This window comes from Ictidomys tridecemlineatus, chromosome 8, assembly GCF_052094955.1.
Source record: "Ictidomys tridecemlineatus isolate mIctTri1 chromosome 8, mIctTri1.hap1, whole genome shotgun sequence".
Lineage (NCBI taxonomy): Eukaryota > Metazoa > Chordata > Mammalia > Rodentia > Sciuridae > Ictidomys > Ictidomys tridecemlineatus.
Genome location: NC_135484.1, coordinates 94,489,766 through 94,503,083, shown reverse-complemented (window position 1 = coordinate 94,503,083; position 13,318 = coordinate 94,489,766). Strand labels below are relative to the sequence as shown.

The window sequence follows — 13,318 nt, the reverse complement described above, 5'->3', positions numbered from 1 at the left end:
TCAGCACTAAAATAATGTGGACAGAGACAAATTGGACCAAAGAGCATAATCCTCACAGATCACTGTTGTCTTATGGAAGATGCCTAAGTCTCTGGACAGATAAATGAAATTGCTTAGTAAATTAAGTTTAACTGCTCATCTGCTTAATTTAGATCTTCTGAGATCCCTTCCTCAAAAACAGAGTTCTTGGTTTAAAATTAGGAAATTATTGTGAAGTTTTTGTTTTTCTTTATCAACCAAGTCAAATCGGACTTTGAAACTCATAGGGCATTTAAGGATATCAGTTACCTAGTAGTCATAAAGTGTTTTTTCTTTTTAAGATGGAAGGACTAATACAAACATAAAAAATAATGGCAAATGTATGCTAATTCTTATTTAGTGGTGAATAAAAGCCCAATTTTCGTTCTTTCAAAGTTCTTGTAATTGAAGATGCTAGAGAAATGGAGTCATAATTTTTATATATTTTAGATAAAAATTAGAAGGTTTTTCTTTATTTATTACATATCATTTTACTCTTTTGATTAATTTCAATTTATTCTCTCCTAGCTAGAATCAGAAAAAAATTGATATATATATATATATATATATAAATTCAGTCTACACTTTTGTAATTGGTAGGCCCTTGGTTTTGAGTAAATTCAGGTATATTTAACATGAATGATAATTTTTAAGTTTTTCATTATTAAGGCATGCCTCTGTAGTACGACATGTAAATATCAAAATTATTAAGGTTGTGAGTAAATGTTTATATATCTAGGAAAAAATCTCAATACTTTTTGTTAACTTTGGAAAGTGCTTTATTAAGAGATGCATAGTAATTACTATCCATGAAGAATTTTGCCTCTCATTCAACCTCAATTATTCTCTCTTCTACAATCAGACACTATCATTTACTGCAATGAGAAAGTTAATTACTTTGAGAGGATATATTTCAGCCCAAGCCCAACATGTAGAATTCATGTAATTATTTTGGGTAAACCTCTTAATATTGAAAGATCTTGTTTTCTTACCTTTAAAATTAGGATAAGAAAATTTATCCCACTTTATCATAGAGTTGTTGTGATCATTAAATACAAAATTATTTTTAAAGTATTAAGACATATATTTATGTATATATATATTTGTAAATGAAATATCATAGTATGTTAACATTTCACATGCACATCAATATAATAATTTGTACAAATCATAGACAGTTCATAGGAAATATTATAAGACTAGAAAAAAATGAAGGCAAATTGATAGATATTTCCTCATTTAGTAATATTTGGTAAATGCTTCCCATCAACCTAGATCAATATACTAGTTCAGACTTAAAATGTTAAGCCTTTTCTTAAAGGGATCCAATTTCTTCTATCAGAAACGTAAAGTCTGTTTTTTACCCCAAAATATTTCTTGGACATCCTTCAAACCAAGATGCTCTGCTTAATGCCATTTTCTCTCTTATGTGACAGTTAAGTAGACTATTTGACATCCACTATATATATTTTTAGCTGTAAATTGTTATGAGGCCACTTTCTTTTGAGCCTATTCATTTAGTAACAGGCTGTCATCACTAGTGTCATTTGCACTCATTCCCTTAAGTGATAAGTTAGAAATGTCAAATTAGTAGTAGAAAGTGTAGACTCAATACATCATTTGGATATTACTTCAATTATACAAACACCTTAGAGTTAAATTCTGATAGAATTTAATTAACAGTTCTAACTTCTGAGGAATCAAATGAACTCATCACCAAGTTTTGCTTATTACTAATTAACCTTTATAATACCCTGTTACATATTTCTTAATAAAAGTGCAACAAATGAACAATGATTTCTTATTGAGACTCTTCATAGAGTTAATGCTTCCAAGACAACTACTTTATTCCTTGCAGTGTAAAGTACACCAAACTAGATGACTCTTAAAATATAAGCATCTTTCTAACATCAATATGATTTTAGAGCACTGTGGTAAGATTACATTGGCATACCCTTAGCATTAATAGATTTAGTACTCCCATTTTTTAATGTCACTGAATAATTCCAAAGGTATGTCATTGCAGTATTTTTAATTTTCTAAAAACATAAATTTTAATTACCGTATGCTATGAGAGGCTGGTATAATCTTTTAAAAATTCAACATTGGACACATAGAAATTGTCCAAATTATTTTTTAAAAAGAGAAGAAAATAAAAAGAAAAAAATGAAAGAGAAACATACAATAGTATAAGAAAATAATTTTTCTGAACTGGGTATGGTGGCACACATCTGTAGTCCCAGATGTTCAGAAAACTGAGGCAGAAGGATCACTTGAGTCCAGGAGCTCAAGGTCAAACTGGACAAAAAAAGGAAGACAACTTTCAAGTGGAAAAAAGAAAAAGAAAGAAAGAAAGAAGGAAGGAAGGAAGGAAGGAGTCGTCCTGACATTGACAATAAAAGTTCAAGATGTATTCAATAGTAGAGGTATTCTATATTTGCTGTAACAGGAAAGCATATTTTTTTAAAATTTCTAAAGTTATTGCTTTAATTGATAAGTTGTACATAATAGTGATTTACAAGAATTTTTAGAAGATCTGATGACATTTCACTCCTTTGAGGTTATTATCAGTGACCTACCTGTTACATCTCAGCACTTCTAATGGATCTTTATCAGTCTTCTAGCTATATTATTTTTCTTTTCAAATCTATGTTTTCAAACTTCTCATGTTCACCTTCATTTTAGTATCTTATTATTAAATATTATAAGGAATAACATTTCAATAGTGTGTATCTTCATATAGGACAACAGATAATTGATGGAAAACCTTGTCTTATTTTTATAATTAATATAATAAAGCATGTTTTCATTGAGCAAGTAATTATGACTATTTCTCTAGAAATATAATTTTGTACTTTATTTTCATTTTTAATTGAAGTTTTATATTATTTGATTTAGGATATCTCAACCTCTGTGAAGGCTAAATTTTTAATTTTTTTTTTGATACCAGTGATTGACTCACAGGAGCTTAGCCACTAAACCATACCACTAGCCCTTTTTATTTTTTATTTTGAGACAAGTTCTTGCTAGGTTGCTTAGGGCCTTACTATGTTATTGAGGCTGGCTTTAAACTTGTGATTCTCCTTCCTCAGCCTCGCCAGCCACTGGGATTACAGGGTTGTACTACCACACCCTGCAAAGGCTAAATATATATGTGTGTGTGTGTGTGTGTACACATAATATATATTATATATTTTATGTGTATATATAACATATTATAAGGTATAATATGTAATATATTATAAGATATAATATATATCATAAAATATAATATATACCTTCCATGTAATCAAATATGTACAGTCTGGCATAATATATATGAAGATTATAGATTAGGGATATTGTGAAAGACTCAATATTTTAAGCCAATATCAACTAGATTATATATAGTGTTGTACAGAAAATAAATGAAGTACCCTTTTTTAAACACTTCATAGAGTGACATGTATTATGCACTCCGTTATCATAAATGTCTTTTTCTTTATATTATTATTTAAAAAGTTGTACCAAATTATTATTAGTCTCTCTTTCACTTTTAGGTCAGTTTTAATATAAGCAATATCTATAAGATCTTTGTGTATAAACATGTAATTCCTGTTATTAAATATTCTCAATATATGTTGCTTATGAATATAATGATTTTAAAAACTATTTTCTTAGTTGCAATGGACTTTATTTATATGTGGGGCAGAGAATTGAACCCAGTGCCTCACACATGCTAGGCAAGTGCTCTACCACTGAGCCACAACCCTAGCCCTATAATGATATTTTTTACAACTGTGTTCTAATTATACATTAACTATTAAGACAATTTTAAATGCTTAATTTGCATATTTATGTGGATAATAGGAATATTTTATGTATTAAATTTTTATTTACACATTTGATACATACCAAGAAGATGCCTTACAGTTAAAATTTTCAGACAAGGAAAATAAGTTGAAAGGTTTTTGTGTGTGTGTGTGTGGGGGGGGGTACTCGGGATTGAACCTAGGGGTGCTATACCACTGAATTCTATACCCATTCCTTTTATTTTTTGCCCCTCCTTCCCTCTGACTTGTGATTCTTCTGCCACAGCCCCCTGAGTTGTTACAAGTACAGGTGTGCCCACTCGTCAGGTTTCTAAAAGTAATTTTGCTTACCCCCTACAGCATGTCCTGTAGGTTGTTTTCATAGTCTATTAATGCAGCATTAATACAAATGCATATCAACCTTACAGAAGTGGGTTTAATCTTATTTGTTCACAAAGAAACAAAAAATCAACTCCCTTCTGAACATGAAAATTATATATCTACATGCCAGCATCTTATTTAAAATAAATAAATAAATGTTAAATTAGAAGTTTTCATTTAAAATATTTATTTAAAATAAATAAAAATCATAAATAAATATCAAATGAAGGAATGAAGAAGAGGAAACCCAAGGAACTATATATCAACTCTGAGAGACTTTTGAGTTTTACAATGCACATCCATTTCTGTAATCATAAAAAAGGAGACAACTGAAAACAAAAATGGAACCCCTCCAAAACATATTTACTTTCAATTCTTCCCTATTATAAGATAATAATTTTTGTGCCTGAATGATTGCTCACTATAAATAAGAGTTTTTAATTAGTTAAACCAACTCATAATTTCTTAGAAGCTATCAAGTAATTGAAAGAATCCAGAGAAATTTTTCAGATGAATGTGATAATATTGATTTCAAAAATTATTGCCCAAATGGCTAATAGTTATGTGAAAAAATGTTCAACATCACTGATAATAAAGAAAAAGCAAATCAAAACTACAATGAGATATCATCTTACACCAGTAGGAATGACTATACTCAAAAAGTCTAAAGACAACAAGAGTTGGAGAGGATATGCAGAAAAGGGAACACTTGTATACTTTTGTAAAAGTCTAAATTATTACAGTTATTATGGGAAACACTATGGAAATTACTCAGAAACCTAAAAATAAAACTACCATGTGGTCCAGAAATCCTGTTACAGTGTATATACTGAATGGAAAAAAAAAAAAACAAGTATCTCAAAGAGACATCTGCCCTCCCATGTTCACTGTGGCACTATTCACAATGAAAATAACTTAAGTGTCCCATCAGCTGATGAAGGAAATATGGTACATATAGACAATGGAGTACTATTCAGCCATTAAAAGAATGAGCTCCTGTAATTTGCAACAATGTGGATGGAACTAAAGATCATTATGTTAAGTGAAATAAGTAAAGCACAGAATGACAATTATCAAATGATCCTCACTCATATGAGAATCTAAAAAACGTTGATCTCATAGATGTTGAGAGTAGAATGGTAGTTATCAGAGGCTAAGAAGAGAAGTAAGGAGTGATGGAGAAAGGTTGATTAGGTACTGTGTTAATCAGCCTTGCATCCTATGATCAAAATACCCAACAAGAACAACTTAGAGGAGGAAAAGGTTTCTTTGGCTCAGAGTTTCAGTCTATGGTCAGCCAACTCCTTTTCTCTGAAGTGAGGCAGAACATCATGTTTGAAAGGCATGGTGAGTGAAAGCTACTCAACTCAGAGTGGCCAGGGAGTAAAATGAGAATGGAAATAGCCAGGGATATGATATGTAATTCCCAAGAAAGCCTCCATGTGACCAAGTTCCTCAGCCAGGCCCCAATTGCCTACAGTTACCACCCAGTAATTCATCCAAGTAATTAACCCATCCAATGAATTAATCTACTGATTAGGTCACAGCTCTCATAATCTAATAATTTCACCTCCTGCATCAACAGGAGATATTTTGGGACACTGAACATCCAAATTATAAAAGGTACTAATTTGCAGTTGGACAGGAGCAAATTCCGGTGTGCTATTATTGCATGGTAGGGTAACCATAGATAACAATAATGTATTGTACATTTCAAAATGCTAGAAGAAAGGATTTTGAATGTTCCACAATAATTAAATGATAAATGAGGAGATAGATAATTAACCTGATTTAAACATTACACAATGTATACATATGTCAAAATATCAGATAACATCTTATTAATATGCATGATTTTTATGTTTTATCAGTTAAAATAAATTTCAGTTATGAAAGAAAATAAATAAAAATCAGCAAAGGATCTGTATATACCTTTCTCCCAAGTAGAACAATTCAGCTTTTCTCTTTCTCCTCTTATCTCCCCATGTGCTAGTGGGAAAATGGAAGGAGCTACTAAGAAGTGGGGAGTGGGAATGGGCATGATAGTATCAGAGAACTTCAAAGATGTCCTGGTGTCAATGGAGGCAGACAATGAGGTTAGAAGATAGGAAATATGGTGTACCTGCATAAGGTAGACAGACGATTCCTTCCAATAGAACTCATGCCAGGAGACCTGGGTCTAGTGGAGAATTTGTCTCCAGAAAAGTTTTAAGAAAAGGATCCAACTGTCTCCAAATTTTTCTTGGAAATAAATAATTCATGATATACAACCATACAGTATGAAACATGGTAGGTCAGAAACTTAAAATCAGCATTCAGCAACTAGATGTCAAGTTTTAAGTGGCTCATTCTATTATTTGTGTGTGTGTGTGTGTGTGCGCGCGCGCGTGTGCTCACGTTCAGGCAACTTCTACCTTGCTCTCAATTCTGCTCAGAATCAAGTATAAGAGAATGAGATACAAAATGGCGTTTAAGTCTAGTGACCTATTCTCTCCCACTGCAAATCATCTTTTGAGTACAAATTAACATATTCTACATAAAGAAAATGGGAAATTAATCTTCATGATGGATGTGGAAGACTGGTGGTAACTGTTGGTCAAAATAAAAAGCTATTTTGTTATAACTCATGTATTTAATAGGAAACTAGAATTTCCAGACTAATGTTACATATTATATGGGCAACAGGAAATAGTTTCTTTAAAAAAAATATTTAACATTGGCTGGTACTTTCACTCGTGTTCCCAACACACGACAGCATGGCTTTCTGTCTTGAAACTGACCCTTATTCTTTACAGTAGAGTTCTGATCTATGGATTGAAGAACAAAGACTGAAATTGCTTTTATGCTTATTTAATCATGTGAATATTTTTGAAAAAAAAGTCAAAATTGAATTTAGATTATAAATGAATTCATTCGTTCTACAAAAGACCATAGTCATGCTTTGTGACAAATGTGGAAAACTTTAATCTATATTTTTTATGATGGAATCAGAAAGTTTGAAAGAAAAACAAATTTGAAGAGAGAGCAAAGTAAAGATGGAGTTCAGGATTAAAAATTAATCAATATTTTTAAGTGAAAATTCATTCAATTGCTACAGAATAGAAATTGTTTTAAGGCCTGGAATTTCCATTTTTTTTTAAACAAATTTACTCAAAGTTGGGAACCTCCATACAATTTGGAAGATATGTGGCGTATCTTTCTTTTAAGTGTTAGCTTTGCTACACATTAGCAGTGTGACATTGCTTCCTCTTGTAGGATGAGGTTAACTTCATTTCCTCTGCGTGCTTGCTTAAAGAATTACAGGTACTTCTATGTCAAAATTCTAAGTACCTTGCCTGGCATGTATGCTCAAAAATAGAAGGTACCACGGTGATGATGATGATAATGATGATGATGATGGTGAAAGCTATACCTTCATGCCAAACATAAATTGTGTAATCAACTTTGTAATATATAGAATTATATATTTCCAATCCTTTACTGCATTTATTTTCAGTAAAAACTAAACCTTCTCATGGAATCTGCTAAGCAGCACACAGACAGTTTTTCAGTAGCAGGTCCCTTCGTGCAGACACTTGAAACTGAGTACTGAGCCACCTCATAGTGCCCATTCAGCCTGCTGATCACTGTTCTGTACTCCCTTTAAAATGAAAGAACTAACTCCTACAAACTTCTATATTACTTGAACAAGAGACACAGAGATAGAGAATTCCATGGTTAAAGGGTTTCATTTCTGAAGGGCATATGTGGGTTTCTAAACACCAGACTATATATTTTAAGATGAACAATTAAAGGAACAAAAATAATTTACTTTTATGCAATTCCCGAGAATCTTACACATGTCGTTCTTTGCTGACTTTATTTAAAAACTGTTAGTGCTTTGATTGTTATCAAGCCAAATGGTCTTTGTTCCATAATAAACCAAGTGAAAATTATCTAAATACTATAAGACCTAAACATACTACCTAGGTTCTTTGTGTAGTGCCCATGCCAGCTACCTTTGGTGTTTAGTGAGTTTCCAGTGGTTACATGGGACTAAGGCTTATAGCATTATCTGAAAGAATGTGTGAAGCATGCATACAGAAACTTCAAAATACGTTTAGATAGAACACCATGATTTAAAAGCTTTCATGTGCCATGCAAATTTATATCACTTGCATGAAGTGAGTGTCAGACATTATATACATATATATATTATATGTGTGTGTATGTGTGTGTATAATTCTATATAATTATATATATTTCTATGAGGTTTTCTGCCTCTCCAGGTGTCAGACATTAAGACATTAAAATGTTTACTATCTTTGGAAGACTTCACTTTCAAATTCACGAGAGTAGACATGATGTCATAATGGGATCCAAGTGGAACACAGCATCCTTTTCTGATATGGACAAGAGGAGGTATCTTCTTGGCGGTGCACATGTTGACCTGTTAGGACCACTTGTTGAATATTTTCCATTTTCATTCAGGAAAATTCTCATTCCATAGTGCCAGGGGAACTCAAATATTCATTTCCTTATGTTTTTAAGATTCAGCTAAGCTCTACATATGACTCTGCTACATATACATTATTTTACTTTTTCTATACCACAGCTTCATTTCAAACTCAAGTCCCCATTATCAAAGTAGAACACAGAAAATATAAATGATTTTAGTTAATTCAGACTAATTTAGGTCAGGAGTTTCTCTGTCCACTCAGGGTCTTATTTTTCTACCTGTCTTCTTCCTGAATGTATTTTATATTCTGCAAGTGTTAGTGGCAGGAAGCATATGGCTATATTGCTGTGCCCTTTGATGTGTCTGCATTTTAATTAGCTTTGGTTCATGTCCATGTTACTGTACCCTCGATGCCTTTCTGCGGGTGTAGAAGGGGGACTATCTCCTGCATACTCTAGCTAGGACAGGGAAAAATTCTGTAGTTATGTCTAAAGACTCACTGTAGTTTGGGAGAATTCTATGAGGTTTTCTGCCTCTCCAGGATCCAATTGAGACACATGACGTGTTTTCTAAACCTCTCTGAGTTTATTTATAGAATAAATGGCATGCTTTATGACCCATATTCAAGGCTACATTAATATCTTAGATACTGTTGTCTCTTGAGCTCTCCTTTCAACCTGGATAGTATTTATTTTGCAAATGAATGAAATATGATAGATGGGAGTCTTTAAAATCTACTGTTTAAACATACAAACTTTATGTCCAAAGTCCATCAGGATTTTGAAACTCAAAATCCTTATATTTTGAGCTTTAAAAACAATTTTTTCTTCTCTTGTTCAGCATTGGTGCTTCTGCTGTGATGACCCTGCCAGGAATTTATGCCTGCAGAGATCTTGGAGCAGTGAGAGAGCCACAAGTTCACAATACCCACAGCAACCATCAAATCATGACAATGAACAACAATGAAAAACATATGGACTGATATGTCAGAAGAATAACAAACTATGGTGGAATTTTCTTTCACTTTACCAAATCAAAACTATTGATTAAAGAGAACAAAGGAGACTATATAATAGGCATTATTCCTGAACTAAAGATTCTTTCTCCCTTTGCTTTACAAAAACAGAAACTTTTTTTTAAATAGTCAAATTAGATTTAGCATAGTACTGATAAATAAATTTCAAGTTTTCTCTCTCTGGAACTTTTGATCTTTGATTCTGCAGATAGAGGACCTTCAGTTGAAGCTGAGATGAGGAGGTGGATAGTAATTATGAAAATGACTAGATGTGAGGTTTACCTTGTCTGCTTGGGACACTTTGCCTCTGAATAGCTCTCATTCTTTATTGCAGACCTCCAGTAGCTTCCTATTACTTTTCTCCCATAGAATCTGAACAATTTGACAGTCTAACCAGAACCTGACTTGAACCTGCCTTTCCAGGTGTGCTTTCTCAGCTTACCTCATGAACGGGAACCTCCATGCTCACTGACCTTCCACTCTCCTATCAAAAGCTTCTTGAATTTTTCCAGCTCCCTGAATTAAGACAGCCTTTTCCCTTCCCAGGAGACCTCCCTTCCATATCCTTGAGCAGGGCAAATTAATCTTTTCATTCCAGTTCCTCTTAATGGCTCCCTCAGTCTCCTTCCTTCCCCATCACTACCAATCTCCAGGCTCCCCATAGCTCTCTTCAGCATTTCCTTAAGGCTGACATGGATTATGGATATTTCTGTAGCAAAAGACCCAGAGGGAGAAAACTGGAGTTTTTAACCTTGCTTTGAACATTGCATCAGGTCATTTTGGTTCTCTTAGCATCAGGCCAGCCTGAGGATGTCTGAACTATCCTTGCACCATTTTCAGCTGGAAATTGGTTGGTTGAAGTTTTCAGCTCATATGTACATAAATCAAGTCTCAATTTCCAACAGTGCTTGGTACTCAGTAACAGTTTTCTAAATCAAATAGGACGGCAGATGAAAAATAAGGAGTGTGTTGATCAATCCCATGGGGCCAATGTGGGAATAAGGATGATGCATAAATATTCTGGTTGATTCTCCAGACAGGATGTAGTCGTGGGGCACCTTTTCCCTTCCCTTTATCTTACCCAATGGTTGGGATTTCCTCCTTTTATGTCTGCAGAGTGAAAGTTTTAATTCTCTTTTAGTATGATTAAGGAGAGGCACAATATAGGACAGTAAGTTCATAGTGAAGAAAAGGGCTAAAGATTAATCACTAATTCACATTTTATTTGACGAGTTTTGAATAAACTCAGGAAGCCTTGCTAGGTAAAAACCAAATCAGATCTTTAGTTCAAAGATAAAAAGAACTCAGTTCCTTGGCAGCAGTCTAACTTCTTCTAGTCTTTCAACAAGTGGCACTTGGTGTTTTAACTCACTGCTAAACCTTCAATTTGCATTATGCTGTCATGCTACTAAAGACTATGGACTTCAAAAAAGAAAAATATTAGCTTACCTCCACATCCTTGTTAGCCCATCACATCTGCTATTCAATTATGTGTTCCTTGCTTGTGGGTACCTGGAAGAGTGAGAAAGAATAGAAAAAGAAAACTTAAATATTACTCAACTGCATTTTGTGAAAGGCAAATATTTACAATTTTAATTGATGACAAACACACACTTCATAAAACTATTAGCATGCAACTCCAGCTGCAAAAACTGAACAGCGATATGCCTAAGCTGGTTAGCAGCAAAAAAGTAAACCAATCACATCGACAAAAAGCCACCATAAACAAAAAAACTATATTGAAAAGATCAACAGTTTTGGCATTCATCCCTACCATCAAGTCTTTCGCTTTCTTTTTTGTTTTCCATCAAAATTTAGCTTACGTTTGAAGTTAGCAAGAGTTGCATTACTATTATTGTTAATTTTAGTTCTGTTTATTACCTTGAGGGTTATATATTGTAAAATAATTTTGGTGCCTCTAGTTAATGTTAATTAGTTGTTTTAATAGCCTATAGACCTATTTGTTATGTTTTTGTAGGTTTACTTTTTTAACTATCAGGAACTTAATAACTGAGAATATTTAACATTACTGTTGCATAGGCAAAATTACAGAGTTACTATTAGTGTTACCTGTTTAACGTTTAGTCATCCTTTGAGTCCTGCGACATATTTCCTTAATAATCATCAGCCATCAAGTCTGATAGTCTCAAAAGAAATATCAGCCCTCTAAACTGCCTTCAAGGGCGGTGATATTTAGCACTGAAAATTACAAATAAAGTTTTTGAGGTTGAATAGCAACAACTGGCCAGTGACACTGATGATTTGTTTGTCAAAACAAACTGTTATCAACTACGCAAATGAAGTCCACGCACTCCTTTGAGTGAAAACAATAAAGTGAATCTACGCAATGCTTACATGTTGGATGGGATATTTAATGTGCGGGGAAACTCAAAGGTTGAAGAACTAGGCATTTAGACAGTGGTAAGTGGTAATCTTACCTCTTTATACTCCATTACTCTTTCTCACGAGAGACATGCTAATGCAAACAAGTCAATCAGAATTTGTGTTTAGCAAGATAAAGCTTAGAGGATAGTTTAAAATCCATTTATTATTCTAAATCCATTTTTTTCCATTAACATGTTATACATTAGTGTTTACTAACCATGATTCATGTAACAGTTTAGTTTGTTAACTTTTAAATTATTTAACAACCATAAGTTATTAATACATTTTAAAGTATTACACAAATATCTTAAAACAGGCTTGGGTTCATTTTTGTAATTTTTAAATAGAAAACATTTTAGGCATCTCTTGAAGAAGAAATAAAGCAGGCATTTAAAGCTAGAAAACAAGTAATTCCAAATTTAGTTTTTACAAAAGTTTTCAGCTTTATTGACAAATTATGGCAAACATATTTGACAAATTGTGGTTTCCTATTTAGAGAAGCTTACACATGGAACTTTATGTGTGTTTTTTTTTCTTTTTTAACAAATACAGGTTAAAACACTGAACAAATTCAGTTAGCTACATACATACAGTAGCTGCTTGTTTTCAACCCCATTAAAACAGCATTTAAAATTAAATTTACAAACTTAATATCGAACATCTTTATCTAACTAACAGATATTAAAAGACAGGTTAAAACATCTTATCTACAACTTTATTAATCAGCTAGTTCAAAAATCATATTACAGTCTTTTAGCAACCCTAAACAAAATTTCTGCTAGTTGGTTGAGACTCAAAATCTGTCAACAGATTCATGCTCTTTCTTAAAAAATAAAAGAAAAAAAAAGAAAAAAAAAGATTACACACAACAATGAAAAACAACCAAGAGAATATCATCCTACTGAATGGTTTATAAACTATGCTTGACAATATCTTTTTCAATTTGTTTTGTAAAATAATACTAGTGTCAATGCCACGACAACAGTATAGAGGGAAATACAAGAAATATATGGGAGTAATTATGAGCAGTTATCCCTAGAATAGAAAAACAAACAAAAAAGGACTATTACTTGTCTTGTTGCTGTTTATGTGGAGACCACAGGCTATGAATTGTCTTTTGAGGTGAGGTCACAGGTGAGGAGGACCTTCAATATCTACCATAGGGGTGTTCCCTGTATCCCCCTCTGGCTGACCTTGGCGGTGGTGCCTTTAAGCTGGAGCGGGTTGTGGCCCATTCTTCTGGTGCTATGAACAAGAGAAAGACAGTAACACACACATGATTTCACAGTT

The 13,318-nt window shown here is 32.9% G+C and overlaps 1 protein-coding gene across 18 annotated transcripts in view; it reads right to left on the bottom strand.

Moving 5' to 3' along the window:
* The window catches only part of Khdrbs2 (KH RNA binding domain containing, signal transduction associated 2), a 586,688-nt gene that overhangs the window by 37,945 nt on the left and 535,425 nt on the right, over positions 1 to 13,318 (bottom strand). For 11 of the 18 annotated variants that reach the window (XR_013425080.1, XR_013425064.1, XR_013425063.1 and 8 more), the window contains 2 exons: positions 13,099 to 13,273; positions 11,093 to 11,155 (listed from right to left, as the gene is read on the bottom strand). Coding sequence is in view for 1 of the 18 variants with exons in the window: in XM_005318523.4 (XP_005318580.1) it covers positions 13,176 to 13,273 (98 nt within the window). In the remaining 17 variants the exon portion in view is untranslated. Of the gene's footprint in view, positions 1 to 11,092; positions 11,156 to 11,713; positions 11,843 to 12,446; positions 13,274 to 13,318 lie in introns of those variants that run through there. The other 7 variants (XR_013425076.1, XR_013425077.1, XR_013425079.1 and 4 more) reach the window with 3 other exon arrangements.